This window comes from Chelonoidis abingdonii, chromosome 2 (genome assembly GCF_003597395.2).
Source record: "Chelonoidis abingdonii isolate Lonesome George chromosome 2, CheloAbing_2.0, whole genome shotgun sequence".
Lineage (NCBI taxonomy): Eukaryota > Metazoa > Chordata > Testudines > Testudinidae > Chelonoidis > Chelonoidis abingdonii.
In genome coordinates this window covers 192,440,461-192,459,658 of record NC_133770.1, presented here as the reverse complement: position 1 = coordinate 192,459,658, position 19,198 = coordinate 192,440,461, and the positions used below count along the sequence as shown (strand labels likewise).

General features: G+C 44.9%; 1 protein-coding gene across 1 annotated transcript in view; it reads right to left on the bottom strand.

Moving 5' to 3' along the window:
- Positions 1 to 19,198, bottom strand: part of PARD6G (par-6 family cell polarity regulator gamma) — a 103,623-nt gene that overhangs the window by 68,790 nt on the left and 15,635 nt on the right. The window contains exon 2 of the mRNA XM_032801252.2: positions 12,481 to 12,703. Coding sequence (XP_032657143.1) covers positions 12,481 to 12,703 — 223 coding nt within the window. The remainder of the gene's footprint in view (positions 1 to 12,480; positions 12,704 to 19,198) is intronic.

Here is a 19,198-nt window from a genome sequence, read left to right as displayed (position 1 = left end):
CTATCGAATTTAGCGCTACTCCTCTCGTTTGGGAGGAGTTCTGAAATCGATTTAAGGAGCCGTTTAACTCGATATTAATGACGACGTCGTGTGAACGGATACAGCGTTAAATCGGTATATCGGCCATTAAACCGATTTAAAGTCGCATGTAGACCTGGCCTGACTGTTTTGTCTCTATGCCTGACAAGCTGCAAAGACAATGTTATGTCTTCTAGTGGTTTAAGGACCAATTATGATGTACTCCTTGTCTTTTACACAAGACCGGTAGAGCAAGGAAACTCACTGTAGTTTGTTGCCAGGTTTAAGACAAACGAAACTCCGTGTTATATTGATATCCAGCTCCCAACGGAGCTGAATGGTGCAAGCATTACTTGGCTTGACAAACAAAGCAATCTCCTGCTCAGGCATATGAAGACTTTGGATGAGAATTTTGGCCCGGTAGCAGCTCTTAGCTCCTTAATTGTTACAGTAACCCCACACCTACCATACTTGTCACAACTAAAGAAAAAGTGTTTCGGGGAATGGGGAGGAGTGGAGGAGGGGGTTGGTTTTTTTTGGAAATGTTCACATTTTAACTAATGGTTTAAAACATGTATAGACATGTATATTATAACGTGTTAGCTGGTAAAGTGAGCCTTAGTGAGGAGCCTAGGTTTTCACCTCAACCAGATAAGGTGTTGTAATACAACTTGCCCCATCTATAGTAAGGTTTTAAACACGTTCATGAACTTGTTTATTTAAACCACATTTTTCTAGTATAGAAAGGCCCTGAGAAAGGCTCGTTTTCTCCATTGCAATGAGCAGGCTCATTTAGAACAAGTCACTTTATCAAGGTAGGACACAGACATATTTTGGGTTAACTCAGTACGTTAGCCATGGTGCTTAGATCTACAGCAACCTGGGGGTTGCAGGACAGGTTTAGGGGGGTTGTAAGTGCAGAGCTGGCATCAGGGAGCAGCAAGCAGGGCAACTGACTGGGGCCCCACATCACAGGAGGCACCACAAAGCTAAGTTAGATGCTTCAGCCCCAGGCAGCGGGGCTGGAGCTCTGGGTAGTTGGGCTCAGGCTTAGTTTGTGTGTGGGGCGGGGGGAGACAGGGGTGTCAATTTTAAGTCCAAAGCGGGTCAGCAGCACAAAAAGGTTGAGAAACACTGATCTACAGTGATGGGAGCAGTATTAGATCCGAGAGAGAGAGAATATCGAAAGAGCCAAAGATGTTTTGTTTTAGCCACAGATTAAAAAAATTAGCAGAATTCATAGAAATGAAGTGAAGTGATTGCAAGTGGGCCTCAAAACAGTGTAGGGCAAAAATCAGTCAACTCTAGAACTATTGCTCTCACCCTGAAGCTTTCTACGAGAGCTCTTCTCAGCCATCTTGCTAGTATCCAATTCCAGTGCTCTACTCTCAGCTTCACGTACACAGCATGAAGCTATTAGAAACATAGGAATGATCATAATCAGATGATGCCTGGGGTCCAAGTGGCAAGGTACCTTTGTCTCAGATAGTGCCAGAGCCAGCAATTCTAGCACTTTCCTCCTCTGGCAGGTTCATTCCATAACTGACCTCTTCTCAAGGGAAAGTTTCACATGTCATTAGTTTGTTTGTGCTCTGAATTGTGAAGTTTTTTAATTCCAATTTATTTTTTAATCCTAATCTGTTGTAACACTGACTGCTCTCACGATCCAGAAAAAAAGAAGAACACTAATCCTACAAAGCTCTTTGCCTCAATGATCATTTGTCACAATGAGGTGACACAAACTTATGCTATATAAAAATAGTGTTTTCTTGTATCAGTTCTAAGTTTGTTGCCTTTCAATTTGATTAACCATTTCCCTGTTCTCAATAGAAGCACTCAATTTATCTTGTCTACACCATTAACTTTACCTCTATCCTATCCCTTTAAATTGCAAGAGCCCTTTTGAAGTATTCACAAAGCTCAATTCAGGAGCAGAATCTGAAGTAATTCAAGAGTAAAAACCCTATCAGCTACTGCTATAGAAGGGCACCAGAGTCCTGATACATTACCCCATTAGGACCCTAATAATACTCATCAAGGGAAATCACTCCTGTTTACTCACTGCTCTGAAGTGGATCCATTTCAACAGCTAAAGCCATTAAGCTACTGACACCGGTGGAGTTCTTAAATGGATGGGGGTCACTCAAAGACTTCTGGAGGAAGCACTGGCAGGACAAGAGATATTGGGTAGCTGGTTGTACATTTTACTTTGAAGCAACAAGCAAAATTAAAGTCCTGCTGTCTCACATATGGGGTGTGACAACCAGCCATCATTGCTGGGGATTATCTGCTTAAAACATGAAAGACCTTTAAAAGCCCACAACCAATACCATAGTCAGTCCTGGATTTATTTCCCATTAGCTTTCTTACGTTATGAAGCTGGGGATCATGAGAGCAAGATCATTTTAAAATAAAATAGTGCTAAATACAGGGCTTTGCTGTCAGGCACATTAAAATGGTTAATATCACAGAGGGTATGCAACAGCTTTTGTTGCAAGGCAGAGACAGCAGTTTAACACATTTTTCACTGTATGTTGTTGGGGGCAATGGAGTATTTTGAACAGCGTGTTAGATCAAGTCACTAATCCTGGACCTGACTTCAGTAGGTTTTCGGTTATCAGAAGATGCTCATGGACTTCATCTGAATTTGGATCAGGCTCCTAACCAACGCTGATGTTAGATAGCAGCTCTGACCACTAAGTGAGGAAAATGATCAGTCATCTTTAGTGGATCAGTTTACCGTTAGACAAGAGTGTTTTTTAAAAAATAAATAAAATTTGAAGTCTCTCAACTTTACAAAACAAACATAAAATGTGTAAACAAACAAAAATACAAATGAGTTTCTAAGAATATGGTTTCACATACCAACTGCAAGTAATTTTTCAGGCTCTTAAAAAAAATCCAAAACAGTATTGGATCTGTTATCTTTCAGCCAGCTAGAGTCACTAACTTGAAAAAAATAGAACAGAAATAAAACCTCCTAGTGTCAAGTTATGAAGCTACCTGAAGAGTCATCCTGTCATACGGCATCTCTGCAAACACACAGCAGCTATGTGTTTGCAGCATTTCTCTGCTAAGATTACCTTGGGGCCCATTTCCCTGAAATTCATAGGACGGGACTTGTGGCTGATTGTTCTGATAGGATCTTCCTTGAATTTTTCCAGTGTCATTGCTTGCCTTCCTTGTGGGGATTCTTATGGGATGGATCAGAATTTGTTAACATTCCCTTCTCTCCATTTCTCCCTGCATCAACTGAAAGTGCAGCTCAGGCTATACTCCGAGAGGAGTGGGACAAATAAATGGTGGTTTTACAGTGAGCTGAAAGAAGTTTTATTCATTGATCCCAATGCTCAGTGCCTGTTGCCATCACCACATTACATGGAGAGGCTTCCATTACCCACACTTGTTTCCTTTTCAGCCTTTCCCCAAAGGCAATGCATCTGGGGACATATAATGAGTCCAGCTCCCAGCCAGGCCAGTGGGAATGGGTGGAGTGCACATGGAGATGGAAGAGACAAAAAGGTCAGAGACTGCCCCAGTTACCAGTATATCAAGCAAGAAGGGGCATCCCATTTTGTCTCAGCCATTTCAGCGACTCTGGTGTTTCTAAGGCACCTATCATCAGGCCAGATAAAAACCTTATAATTTAAAAGTTAAATTACCAAGTGGGAAGATGAAGAAATTTATCATGCTCCATACTTAAGGCTGTATGATGGGGGGCAGGGATAGCTCAATGGTTTGAGCATTGGCCTGATAAACCTGGGTTGACCCCCTCAAGGATTGAGCTCACATTTGGGGATTGCTCCTGCTTTGAGCAGGGGGTTGGACTAGATGACCTCTTGAGGTCCCTTCCTAATGAATCTATGATAAGCCATTTGCTCCCACACACAATTCTTGACTCTCCTGTGCATATTGCTACTGAGCAACTCTCGCCTCTTTTGTCTGCTTAATGGATTTGAGACCTGCCAAAAGTCAGTCACTTCTACCCAAAGGCCCCGAGTCTTCAAACTGGCTCCAAGACAGCCTGCTCTAGTGCAGCTCCAATTCAGTTGTGATGCCAGGGACTCCTTCGCACAGGGGTGAGCAAACTTTTTGGCCTAAGGGCCACATCTGGGTATAGAAATTGTTTGGCAGGCCATGAATGCTCACAAAATTGGGGCTGGGGTGCAGGAGGGGGTGAGGGCTTTGGCTGGGAGTGTGGGCTTTGGGGTGGTGCCAGAAATGAAGAGTTCAGGGTGCGGGAGGGAGCTCCAGGCTGGGGCACGGGGCTCAGGGATCCGGCTGGGAGTGCAGGCTCTGGAGTGGGGCTGGGGATGAGGAGTTTGGAAGGGGGTTCTGGCTGGAGGTGGGGATGAAGAGTTTGGGGTACAGGAGGGTGCTCCAGGCTGGGATCAAGGGGTTCAGAGGGCAGGAGAGAGATCAGGGCTGGATTAAGGGGTTGGGGTGCAGGAGGAGCTCAGGGGTGCAGGATCCCAGCAACGCTTACCTCAAGCAACTCCCGGAAGCAGTGGCATGTCTCCCCTCCAGCTTCTATGTGGAGATACAGCCAGCCAATGAGAGCTGTGAGGGTGGTGCTTGGGACAGGGGCAGCATGCGGAGCGGAGCACCCTGGCTACCCCTATGTGTAAGAGCTGGAAGGACATGCCACCGCTTCCAGGAGCCACGCGGAATGGACCCTGACTCTGCCCCCCAGCTGGAGCAGGACAAGCCCTAGACTCCTGCCCCCCAGCAGGAGCTCGAGGGCCAAATTAAAATAGCTTGTGGGCCAGATCTATCCACCCTGCCTTAGTACCTCTGTTCTTAAGGGGGTTCCTTAGTACAAAGGAGGTTCAACCTCAAGCTGAGATTGGAGCTGGAGGTAGGCTATTTGCATGCCACCCAGTCCTCCCCAAGCAACCCCTCCCGGAAAAGCATTTTGTGCTGGTGTAGGAACAGAAAGGGACACCACCACAGAGGCAGCTGTTCCCCCTACCGCACACAGGTCTCTTCTACATATGGATAAGGCTACATTTTAGTCACTAGTATTTTTAGTAAAAGTCACGGACAGTAAACAAAAATGCATGACCCTTGACCTGTCCGTGACTTTTACTAAAAATACTAGTGACTAAAACTTGAAGGGGGGGTTGCCCAGCGGCCCTACTGGAGCTGGGGAAGGGCAGCCTGGGTGTTGGGTGGTGGGGCACGCACAAGTGGCAGCCTGGGCCCCCCCACTGGAGCGGGGGGAGAGGGGCATGTGTGGTTGGCAGGGCCAGCAGGCTTCCTACTTGACTCAGTGCCCCCCTTCTTCCACCCAGCTGCAGCAGAGTTTGGGTGTGGGAGGGGGTTGGGGCATAAGACGAGGTGAGGTATGCTCTGGGTGGTGCTTACCTGGGGGGTTCCCCGGAAGCGGCGACATCCCCCTCACTCAGCTGCTAGGCGGAGGCGTGGCCAGGCAGCTCTGTGTGCTGCCTCGACCCAGGGCACTGCCCCCACAACTCCCATTGGCTGCCTCACCCCATCTTGTGTCCCAACTCCCTCCCACACCCAAACTCTTCTGCCTGAGCTGCCCCCGAGCCAGGTGCACTGGCCACAGCAAAAGTCACAGAGACAAACTCTCAGCCTTATGTATGGATCACTGGGATCAGGAGAGATCTGGCTACCAGTTCTGAGTTACACACCCACATAATCACAAGTACCTCCACTGAAGTCAATGGAATTACTCTAGATTTCCACTAGTGTAACAGCAGAATTAGGCCCAAGGTACACTGAATTTACTATGTTTTCATAGTGTCTTGATTAAACAGATCATCCCGCATTCCCATGTTTATTTTATGCACTGTTTGTTCCAAGGATATATTTAGTGGGTGGATGATGTGTTAGCTTTCACTGCATTTCCTGTTTAGAGAGTTTCTAACTGTAATTTCTTTGGATAAACAAGCCATAGTGTATAGTGGAACATCCCTAGCGACAGCTGTCTGCCAAGACATCCATTCAATCACTGCGCCCCAATGGAAAAAATCAGGAAAGAGTTTAGAGTGAGGCACTGGATTTATAATGGGGCTAATCCATAACTGCAGCTTCTCATTTATGGCATTGTGTTAATTTTACTTGGCTGCTATTAGAGTAACATTGCAGCTTGTTCTTGTTTGAATATATACTATATCAGCCAACTGTACCAAGCTGTTTGCAGGGGCTGGTGTGTGCACATGTGTATGTAGAAGACATAGTAACAAAACCTCATCTGAGAGCAATGTCCATTGTATTAACTGTTTTTCTATGTTTGATCAAATAGAAGGGTAATATTTTTGAGAACAACTGAACTGATGTACTTTAAAAAATGTTTATAGTGTCAACAAGATCGGTCTCTGCTTGACTCTGTAGCTCACCTTTATTCATTTTTATTGTATTCAAAAGTTTAACACAAGCTACAGTATTTGGGATTTCAAATCACCCACACAATAGAGAAAGCTCTTATCTCTCAAACATACCTCCACAGGGCAGTTTACTCTGCAATAACTGATGTCAACCATCTAAAACTCCCTGCTCTGTTATATAGTTTTTGTAATACAGCAAACATTTGCGACAATGTGAGCAGTTTTAGATAAGTTTGACAATTATTGCTGAGTAAATAGACTCTTGGGATCAGATCCTCAGCTAGCATAAAACAGCATCAAGCCACTGAAGTCAAGAGAGCTACATGGATTTACACCACCTGAGGACCTGATCCTAATGCCTTCAGATTGATCAAGTTGTGTATTTGTAACTGTTTGCCAGTTTAAAACCTGCACTTCTATTAGTCAACTACAAATCTTTTCTGGGCTGCTACAAAAATCATACTAGCATCAATGCTCAAGGTAAGACTCGTACAGGAGCCTAGTGAACTAGAAGCAGGACTGGTACAGTCTGCAAAATACATTAGTGCAGAAAGGGCCTTGGGTACTGTTCAAATCTTGAGTCCAATCCTGCATTCCGAATGCACCCCAAACTCCCTGTGACATGAGTGGGACCTTCAGCATGCCAAGAATGCTGACTGGGTTCCTTATAAGAAAGAACCTTTCTTGTTAACAAGGTACTGACACTTGTCTCCCTGGTCAGGGACGAGCTATGTTAGCATGAGTTTGTAAAGTGACTGTAGAGCAAGTTGAGGGGGTGGAAAAGAATGAGCAGACGTAGCCTCAGCCGCCAAGTGAGAAGACAAACATATTTGTTTTTTTTAATCTGACCTTATTTCTTGCATTGAATTCTCATGGAAATCTAGTAGAGCTTGAAACTAGAATATTAGAAATATGAAGTTCCTCTGCCCACACAAATAATTAAATTGTTTTCATGCATTAAATATCCACTTGGCAGGGGAATGGGGATAGCTGAGCTGTAAATAAGAAAAACAGATAAACACAAAAGAACATAAGAATGGCCATACTGGGTCAGACTAAAGGTCCCTCAAGCTCAGGTATCCTGTCCTCGGACAGTGGCTAATGGCAGGTGCCCCTAAGGGAATGAACAGACAGGTTATCATCAAGTGATCCATGCCCTGTCACCCAATCCCAGCTTCTGGCAAATAGAGGCTAGGGACACCATTCCTGCCTATGCTGGCTAATAGATTCATGGAAGATAGGTACATTAATGGCTAACTAGCTCCTTTCTGAACCTCGTTATAGTATTGGCCTTCACAACATCCTCTGGCAAGGAGTTCCAGAGGTTGACAGTGTGTTGTGTGAAAAAATATTTTGTGTTTGTTTTAAATCTACTACCTGTTAATTTCATTTGGTGTTCCCTTGTTCTTGTATTATGAGAAGGAGTAAACACTTTATTTACTTTCTCTATACCACTCATGATTTTATAGACCTGTATCATATCCCCCCCTTAGCCGCCTTTTACAAGCTGAAAAGTCCCAGTCTTATTAATCTCTCCTCATATGAAAGTCGTTCTATACCCCTAATCGTTTGTTGCCTTTTTCAGAAAAGTTGGGTCTCATTTATATAGTGTATTAAACTTTTCATTTGGCTAGAAAAGGAATGATGCTGCGCTTCTAATGAATTTGGAAATCCAATTTGTTGTCGTATGTCCCCCCATGACTACCTCAGACTAATATTCCCTTCTCAGCAGAATAGGCTTTTACCTCCCAGTCAATTAAGGAGAAGCAGTAGTGATCAGCACCAAAGGGAGTCCTGATGTGGGAAAGCTGAAGTGTGGGTCCTACATTGGTTGTAGAAAAGGGGAAGAAAAAGGACTGGCCCACTGTTCTAGTGTTGTGTCTGTCACTGATTTCCTTCCTCCCCTCTCACTCCCCCAAAATCAAGTTTGGGTCCTGAGTTGGGAGCGCTGAAGAAAGCAGAAGGATGGAGGAGTTCTGCTCTGCACTGCACTGCAGTGTGGGCCTCCAACTGAAAGAGCAGCATTGCTTTAAAGATAAGCAGATCCAGCCCCTCCTCAGACAGAGTGAAAAATAGTGAGAGATAATTGAGGTAACCAAGAAAATAACACCAAAAAGGGACCTGATAACAGTCTTCAGATATGTTAAAGGCTGTTAAGAAGAGAGCAGCAATCAATTGTTCAAGTCCATTGAAGGTAGGACAAGAAGTAATGGGCTTCATCTGCAGCAAGGGATACTTAGGTGACATATTAGGAAAAGTTTTCTAACCATAATGGTAATTAAGCTCTGGAATAGGCTTCCAAGGGAGGTTGTGGAATCCCTGCCATTGGAGGTTTTTTAAGAATAGGTTGGACAAACACGTGTCAGGGGTTGTCTAGATATCCTTGGTCCTGCCTCAGCACAGTGGGCTGGATTAGATGGTCTCTTAGGGTCCCTTCCAAGCCTAAATTTCTATGATTAAGAGGATGTCAAGAACAGTTAAAAGACATTTCAGGAGATTCCTAAAGTATTGGCTGACATAAGGTTTCTCAAGACTCTATCCCAGACAGAAGAGAAACTGCTCACTTGCACACAGCAAGTAGTAAGTTTCCACAAATACCAAATACCTATTATTTTATGGTTAAAATATCAGTATTTTAGGGTTAAAATCCCTCTATTAATACATTCTCATGTAAGAAAAGACTAAGCCAGAGTTCTTGGTGCTCACTTTAGCTTCAGTGAAAATGCACACAATGCAAACGTTCAGGTCTGGCCAGCGGTGGCTTCAGGCACCAGCGCTCCAAGCGCATGCCTGGGACAGCAAGCTGCAGGGGGCAACAAGCCACAGGGCGCCCTGCCAGTCCCTGTGAGGGCAGCAGTCAGGCAGCCTTTGGCTGCTTGCCTGTGGGAGGTCCGCTGGTCCCACGGATTCGGCAGTGGGTACGCCGAAGCTGCGGGACTGGCGGACCTCCCGCAGGCAAGTTGCCGAAGGCAGCCTGCTTGCGGCAGCAAAAAAGCTAGAGCTGCCCCTGGGTCTGGCTAAACATTAAGAGCTTATAGTCAGTTTCACTGTTTCCCCTGCACAGTCAATTTCCTGTTTCCCCTGCACAGTCAATTTCCTCTTTTGATCGTGTGGCTCTTTCGCACAACAGGGCAGAGAATATACATTTAAACTAGAAAGTGCAACCGTACAGCTACCAAAACCGGCAGGGGACTCCGAATTTGGAAACTGAAACTACTTGTAATTCTTTACCAACTATACTTCAGGTTAATGGTGTTCCTTCAATAAAAGAATCCACTTACATCCCTTCGGAAGAGACAATTGACTAAGATTAGCACAGCCTGAGACTTTGCTTTGACACCGAAGAGAAGCTGAGGCATCATTTCCCCCACTTGACTACTTTTTTGATTAATAAATCACTGGAACAGTGATGCCCTACAGATATACTGATGCAATGACCAAGTTTAGTTAGACACAGTGCTTTCAGCAGCATATATCTAAGCTAAGAGCGGACTGCTGCCCTTTGAACGGGACTGACCTAGTGATGAGTGAATAAACTTGAACTGACACAGGCATGAAAAAGCCACAGAAGTGGTTTCTTATGACTTGGCCCACCAGTGGTGTTCACATGACTGAACAGATCTAACAGTCTGGGAACAAAATGTGCATTATAGAAGGAAGATAACACAGATCTCCTGTCCAGCTTCAATGATGGGGGGCAGGCAACAATCAAGAGCTCTCGCACTCACCCCTTCCCCACATACTCTTATTTTACACATGTATAAACTGAAGAAACCACTCTGGGCTTGCCAGTCCCTGGCTTCTAGTGTATTTACTTCCATCCGTGTGAGTGAGTGTAGTGGAGAATCCAGCACAGGGTGGCCTGAAGTCACAAAGCAAGTCAGCAATAAAGCCAGCAACAAGCCACAGAAGTTCTGACTTCCAACCCTGTGCTAAACGACTACCTGACATTCAACTATGGGGGATGCGGGTGGCAGTCTGTTGAAGTGATATTGAATTACCAGTTTTGAGCAAACACTGAAATCATGTGTTGCAACTCAACATTTAAAGCAAGATTTGAAATTGAAGTAGAGAAGAAGTGTTTGAAGTCATATTACTCGAGTTACTGGCAAAAACTGAATCTTTAAAGAACTCCTTTGATTTCAGTTACTGAATTCTTTTGTTTCCAGTTAAAATACGGAAAACTTCAGCATTTTTAATATTCATTTCCCCATCAGAAAACTTGGATGGATAAAGTGCTATGTCACATTAGACTAATCTTACTCAAACATATGAAAACCATTTAGAATAACCCTGACATCATCCTGATGTTTACATATTTCTGCCTCCAGCTTGCCTGACCTCTAGCAAGAGGTTAGTAAAAACACCACATCTGAAGACACAGCAGTTCACCTTAACTCAGCCATCTGCCCTTAAAGCCATGCCTACATATAGTAACTCCTCACTTAACGTTGTAGTTCTGTTCCTGAAAAATGTGACTAAGTGAAACGATGTTAAGCAAATCCCGTTTCCCCATAAGAATGAAAGTAAGAGAGTGGGGGGGGGGGGGCGGTTAGATTCCAGAGAAATTTTTTTTGCCATACAGTACAGTACTTCAGTTGGGAGGTGCCCCCACCTTACCCCACACAGGCATAGCCCACTCGCACTGGAGACAATGAGACAGGCAAGGAGGCTGAAGATGCTGCAGGCTAGGAGAAGCATGTTGTATGGTAGCAGCTTCCCCTACTCTGCAAGCTTCCCCTACTCTCAGCCCTCAGCCCGCCCACCCACTCCACCCCTTCTCCCAAGCCCCCACCCTTAACCTATCTCTTCTCCCGCCCTTCCACCTCTACTCTGCACATTGCATCCTCACTCTTCCCTTCTCCCTCCTCTTCCTCCTGCCTGCAGCAATCAGCTGACTTGCAGGGTTCAGGAGGAACTGGGGAGGAGTGAGGATACTGTGGACAGGCTCTCCCTTGACCCCACCCACGCCTCCTGCCCATGGCAATCAGCTGGCTTGTGGCGTTCGGGAGAGAGGGGGAGCCTGCATGCCAAGTCCTCGCTCCTCCCTCCTAAACGCCGCAAGCCCACTGATTGCTGCGGGCAGGAGGTGGGGGAAGACGCTGACCTGCGGGGTCTGCCAGCGGGCGGGAGGCACTGGGGGGGCGCATAGGGGAGCTGATAGGGGGCTGCCAGTTGTGGATAAAGCAGGCAGCTAAATTACATTATAGTGAAGCAGTGCACTACTTTAAAGGGAGCGTGTTCTGTAATTGAACAGGGATATAAGATTGAAACAATGTTAAGCGAGAGGATGTTAAGTGGGGAGTTACTGTATCTAAGCATGCCTTTGATTTCAGTGTCAGAACTCAATCTTTCCAAAATGGACAGATGTGCATGTGTCCCTGTTCAATAAGGGCATGAAAGAGTCGGCTAAAGCTAAGTCTTGAAGACATATCTGGAGATGAAGACCTAGGCATGGTACAATATTTGGGTTTCCTTTTAAATCAAAGGAGACCGACTCAAGCAGTACATTGGCGTGCAATACTGGACTTGCAACCCAGGGAGAGAGAAGGCTAAGGGGATTCTGAAATCATTTTTGCACCCTCCCATTCCAGTGATGTTCTGGGTGCTAGAGAAGCCCCTGGTGCAACTCTGAGGAGACAGACATCCTCCCCGCCCCAGGCCTGCCTAGGTTACAGCAGTCTCCTCAGACTGCCCTATGGGCCACAGTGTTGTGGTCTTTCCCCCAGCATGCTCCTTCCACCTCTGGCCTTCTCCCATACCATGGCTTTTGAGGAGGAGGCAGCCTTATGGCCATCTCCACCATTCCTGTGCCAGGGGAAGTCATGTGGAGGAGACTTTAGGGTCCTTGTACACCACTCTGACCTTTTCACACCACCCAGCAGGGTGGAGCGTCTCATCCTACTGCATGTATATCACCATCCCAGGCCCTTAGTCTGTTTTAGACCTTTGAGATCACAAACCTCTGGCGTAGGGATCGTTTCCTCTACGTATGTGCAGTCCCCATCCCTTCGTGACCATTGGGTGCTACTGCAATGTGATTACTAGCACTAATAAAGGATTGGACAACCTTAGGGCTCTGAAGACTTAATAAATGTGGAAATTTTACCTTGTCTTTGTATAAAAACCCTGAGCAGCGGGTTTGCACTCGAAACAGCCTTGAAGAAGTTATCATCATTATTAATAGGAAGAAGGTCCCCATGAACATCAGCATATCCAATCATCACCTCCATGCTGGATATGTGGTGGATGTGAAGAATGAGCTTGTAGAAGTCTTCAAACTTTCCTGGTTTGTAACGATCCAGAGAGAATCTTCGGAATTCTGCCCCAAACTACAACAGGAAACAGAAAGGGCGTGAGTGGACGATGCTACAATTAAATAAACAGGTTGTGCAATTTAATAGAGCATTTGCTGTTTTCCTCTCCCCTACACTGAGCATGGCTGGACTGTGTCCTTCCAAGTCTCCAGTTCTCAGATTATACGCTTGCAACAGGATTTGTATTATGCTAGAACAAACTACTTTGTAAAAATGTTATCCCTAGTATGAATCAATGCTTGTTTACAAGCTTCTTAAAAGGGTCAGTTTAAAAAAAAACCAAAACACAACGGTATTTTTTGTAAAAAAAATGGTACATTTCAACCAGAGCTAATAAAGCAAGATTCCATTAGAACGGACATTTAAGTTCAACTGTTCAATAGCAGCATCTCTGGTGTCCCTAAAATTACTCTTCCCAAACCAAAGTGGGGAAACATTCTTCACATCCAACTTCAAAAATAGCTACTCAGCTGACTGAAGTTCATTTAAAAAAAAAAAAAAAAAAACCCTTCATTTCCCATACAGAGCACATGAACTAAACAAAAACTCACAACCCACAGAGACATTAGAGCATGTGTTGTACGAGTACAGTCTTTCCATAGAAGGGTCAACATCAATTTCACATGCTCTATGCAGGGGTTGGAATCCTATGGGGTTGCGAAGTTATTACAGTGGGGAGGTCACAGCTGTCAGCCCTCACCCAAATCCTGCTTGCCATCCAGCATTTAAATGGGTAAATGATATATGATATATTATATATATAATTAAATATATTATATATTAATATAATAAATAAGAGATTTTTTAATGGGGGGGGGGGGAGGTCCATTCAGAGTTGCTTGTGAATGAGTCCCGACGAAGTTTGAGAACCACTGCTCAAGTTTCTTGGCATTCAAGTCCCAGGACTAAGTGTTTTTCAGATTCCAAGTGAGTTTTTATAGGTTTTTTAATTCTGCCACTCCATTAAATCGATTTTTATGGCTGGCTAAAGAGCTAAAATTTTTGTGGGACATACAACATTTCACATGTTCTCACCTTGATCCAGGGAAGCAATTGAAAAGAATACTGTTAATTTAAGTTTGACCCAAAACAATTGCATAAACAACAGATGTTATAAGACTTAAGACCTAACCGAAAATTTTCCACACTTGCATTCCCAAACAAAAGTGAAACTAGTCTCACTGACTGTGGAAACTGGAATCCAATATACTTTCACTTACCTATGGGGTTGTTACATAGTTTAAAAAATTCTAAGTGAGATTCTTACACTTGTCCCTGAACATTGGGTAAAGGGGCCAGAATGGCATAAAGGGATTTTAAAAGAGCCATATCCAGCTGGCAAAAATTCCTCAGAGCCTGAACTGCAGACTGCCTTCGGAGGACTCCTCGCCCCCCAGCAGGAAGGTCGTGGCCACAGCATGAGGATATTCCAGTCAGTTTTACTGGCCCTGGGCAGCTGGTTACAGGCTGCTATAACTTAGGGAGTCCTACAGAACTAAGTTTACATTGGCGGCCATTCTGGCTCATGAACTAGTTCAGGATTGGGAAGACACAAGCAACGCTTAAGCAAGCTTAGCCTCCCTTCCCCTGCAAGTTCAGTATTACCTCGCTTAGAGGTGCAGCACAGAATCTCACTCTCTATGTTGTAAAGTTGACAGTCACTATCCCTTAGGAATTCAATTGAGAATGATACTTTTGTTAGAATTTTTAGTCCAATCTCTAGAATTCTAAACTAGGATTTTATTTTCCACTAAATTTTATGGGGGGAGAAGGGGAAAGAGTTGTGTTTCTTTGTTTTTAAGAGTAAATTTCTTGGTTTCATCACTATTAAATTCTACTGGATTTCTCCACAAGGATTTAGATATCAGCAGAGTGCTACTGCATCCAGTGTTTAGAGAGAAGCCAAATGATGGTTTTTGTCCCCTCTCCCAGCCAAAGGGAGCTGCGCGGGGAAGCGCCTGCAGCAGACAGTCGGCGCGTAGCTGCATGGGTCTCTCTGCCACAGCTCTGCTAGCAACAGCAGGGATAGGGAACCGCTTGCAGGGAGCTGAGCTACCTGAGGTGAATGACACATTGCTGAGCGCAGCCTCTGGGAAGGTCCCAGGCAGGGCCATCCCAACCCATATGCAAAGTACCCAACTGCGTGGGGCACCAAGTTTCCTGGTGCCCTACGCAGCTGCGTACTGCTCCAGTCGCTGCCCCACCTTTTCTCCATGGCCCCACCCCTGTTCTGCCCTAGCCCCGCCTCTTTCCCAATCCCAGACCCACTCCATCCCTTCCCCACCCCAGCCCCACCTCTTCCCGCTCCTGCTCCACCCCAGCCCCACCCCCAAGGCCGGCACTTCCATTAGGCGACCCTAGGCAGTTACCTAGGGCACCAGGATTCGGGGGGCAGCATTGTGTGTGCTCCCCACGGGAGCTTCCGGTTCCACTCCTGTCATGCCGCCGAAGAAGGTACTTCTGCCGACGTGCCGCAGAAAACAGCAGCAGGCAATTGAGCAGCTCAATGACTGCCGCTGTCGCCTGCAGCATTTTGGCAGAGGGTCCTTCTTCAGCGGTGCAATTGGAGCGGAACCAGAAGCTCCTATGCACCCCATGGGGAGCGCACAAAATGCCGCTCCTTGAATTCTGCCTAGGGCGTCAGAAACCTTGGTGCCGCTCCTGCCCACCCCCACTCCCCGAGGGCTGCAGCAGAGCCAGGTCTGCACTCACTGGTGGCAGGAAGTGCAGCAATCCAGCCCCAGGCCAGCTGCCAATGAGTGCTAGGGGGGCGGTTCCCCCTTGCCCAGCAAGCCAGCCCCCCAGGCCTGGTCCTTCTCCCCCACCCCCAGTGGGACTGCATAGGGCCACAGAATAGCTATGGACAGCCCTGGTCCCAGGAGCAGCAGCAGGATGGAGAAATGTTGGGGGGAGGGGCATGTGAATCTCTCCTGCCTGCTCACCTCCCACCCCACACTTCAGCCAGCAGCCATGAGGGTTGGATGAAATAACTTTTTAGAAAGTTTCTGCAGGCCGCAGCGGGGAGGTTCTCGGGGCCACAGATGGACCACAGGCCAAGACTTTGAGACCCCTGCATTAAAGGGTCCTCCTCTACCCCATACACAATTTGTTCTTAAAAAATTCAAGAATTCTTTTTGTTTAATTAAATGAAGTTCCTGGTTAAGACAACTTGCTCTGTGAAAGTCACTCCAACCCAAATGTCTTTGTTCTATAGTTAAGACAGCCCAATGATAATATTAATGCAGGTATGAAATAATACTGTTGATCCTGAAGCGGGGGAAATTATTAACTTTGGTTGGGATTGTGCTCCTAAATTACTTAAGTGCTTTTGAAAAAATCCTGTCCTTTGATCATGGCCTAGCCCTGATGCTAATTTAAATGCTCCAAATACAACAAATTAAGCTGCTTGTTTATAATATGAACAGCTGGGTCTACTTTAGATTTAAATTCAGACTATGCATCCAAATGCATAAAAGCCAAAAGAAAAGGAGACCCAATTTCAATGGAGTCAGAACTGCTGTTCAAACTTTCCAAGTTTGAGTGGCATGTTACTTCCACGGACACGTAGTTTAAAATGTTACTCATTCTAATGCAGGTTAATACAAACGAGTATATGACAGTGTTTTTAGTGGAAAGAAGTTGATTGCACATTCTTTTCTGCTAGATTCAGATGAGTATTACATGCCACTAGTTTAGGTGGAACTGAGTACTGACATATTAAACTCAAGAGAGAAGAATAAAACATTTTCCAATTGCAATTAAAGTTAGCCTCACCTTCTATTCCACAAATTCAGGATTAATTGAATCTAAAAATAGCAGCGTAGTAGACCAACATACTGTTGATTAAGTGCCAATTGATCCAAATTTGTTTCACTACTACTTGCTGGGCACCGTGTCCGTTTATGGTGCTATACGGATAAACACAGATTTCCTACTCTAAACAGATTACAGTCTAAGGTCATGATCCCACAAACTGATCCAAGCATGTAGATCTTTATGCATATGCAAAGTCCCGCTGATTTCAATGAACATCAAGCAGGCATAAGAGTCCACTCTCATGGACCTAACTGCAGAATCAGGAGCATCAGGTAACTGTTGGTCCCACTAAAGTCAAAGAGATTACTCACATGAGGTAGTAACAGAACTACTGACATAAGCATGTGAGAAACAAGGTGGGTAAGGCAATATCATGTATTGGACCAACTTCTGTTGGTGAAAGAGAAACACTTTCCAAGTACACAGAGCTCTTCTTCAGGCAACTGGATGTAGCTTGCAAGCTTGTCTCTTTCACCAACAGAAGTTGGTCCAATAAAAGACATTCCCTCGCCCACCTTGTCTCTCGTGCCCTGGGACCAACATGGCTACAACTACACTGCAGTAAGTGTAAATCTAAAGTAAGCCAAGAACACCATAAAGAGATGCCACAAGAAGGAGTAAGAGAAGGGAAGTTGCTGGGGAAAAGAACACATGTTTTAAGAGGGAATGAAGGATTGTTGTTTTTCTGTTTTTTTTAAATGGTTGGTGGAAGATATTATAGTAATTTGGTAGATTACGTTACACTGGGATATATAAAGACTGCAGCACTAATGCCAATGGGTTCCTTTCAGAGAAAAACAACTTTCACAAATGATAGACTACTCATCCTCCCTAATGAAGCTGATAAACAGTATCACCGTAACAGATTTCACAGTAGCACACAACTTCAAGACTGAATACTTCATTGTATTCAACCATGAAGACTTTGTAGATAGCCTCCCTTTCCCCATGTATCTTCCAGGACCTCGAATTCTAACCGCTTTTAAAGATAGCAAAGTAGATAGTTCAAGATGACTAAGTTAAAAGCAAATGTTAGTGTTAGCACATTAGACAAAGAGAAACTAGAACTGAGGCTCCACTGAGAGCCACCACCAAAACAATCCTTCGTAAGATAAAACTAATCTACTTATTAGAACTGTTAGTTTATTGAACAATGAATTTGTACTTTGACCTACTTACCTAATGCATATATTCCAACTGATATTGAAGTGGGAGGAGGAACGAAGGGGATTAAAGATAATTTAGTCTGACAGGGCTACCAATGACTAACAAAACAGAGAGAACTGCAAATGTTTGCTTTTCAAACAATGTATCCTGTCCTAAGATCCTTCTAAAGATCAGCCAGCCATTAGCTTGACTATTTGCAACTACAAACAGCAAAATGTACCCAAACTAAGCTATATAGGAACTCTGGTCCATTTCCATAATAAAGGAATGCCAAGAACAATAAAATAGACACCAAAGTGGAAAAGACCAAGAGCTCTGAAAACATGTGTGTAGTTTATGGACAGAGCAATGAAAGCTGTCTCTGATTCACAGCTTCTTGACCCAACCATAGGCTATTTCTCACTATGATCAACATAGGCTGCAAAAGCAAGCAACCAACCCAAATACAAAGACACACAGGGCTGGCGCAGCAAGCAGGTGCTTGGGGCGGCCAACGGAAAGGGGTGGCATGTCCAGCTCTTCGGCAGGGAAGGACTTGCTGCTGAACAATGAAGCGTCAGCAGTAGAGCTGCCACCGAACTGCCAATTGTGGCTTGGGGGGGGGGGGCGCTTGGGGCGGCAAAAATGCTGGAGCCAGCCCTGAACACAGACAGACATACTAGTTTTAAATGTTCCATTTAAAACATTTATGGGAGAGTGAAAAAAATGAAGCACTAAGTGCTATTTCCCTGCCTGACCTTAAAAGTTTATTGATAGCTGTGAGTTTGGGCAATCCTTTCTAATAAGACTTAACCTCTTCAAAGACCAACATTTCACAATAAACATGAATTACGTTAACCGCCTACTTCTCATGAAGCAGGATCTCAGATCAGAAAGAAAAACAACCTGGGCTTCAGTTAACGCTGTACGCTCCACAGACAACAGCTATCAGTCAGTGATGGCCTAATTCTGCTCCCATTAAAAGGTCAGCAGGAGTTTTATTGTAGACTTCAATGGGAGTCTGAAGCAGAAGCCGGCCATCACTGAGCATTCTTGAAAGTTCTACTCTTATGTATATCAGAAATTAGTCCAGAGTTCAGTTTTTAAATATGCTGAACTTCACATTACCAACAGTAATGAATAGGCCCCTAAATGGCGTGTGTGCCATGATGGGCATCATCTCTCCATGTCAAGAAAAAACAGAAGAGTAACAGCGTAAAGGGTTATTTTTTAAACTATGTTCCATTCTACGAATGTTCAGAATGCTGCTTCATTCTTTAATGGCCACCTGCAATGGCGACTCAAATGCTACGGTAGAACTAATCCTTTAGCTCAAGCAGTCGTGGCTCATGCTTTTGGAGGCAGCATGGCTTAGTGCACAGGGCCCTACTGTTGGAGTCAGCAGACTGGGTTCTATTTCCAGCTCTGCCCCTAATCTGCTGGACAACCCTGGTTAAGTCACTGCACCTGTTTCCTTTCCCAATGTCTGTGTATTTAGGCTGTATGCTTGTCAATGCAGGGCCAGTCTCACTGTGTCTGTGTGCAGTG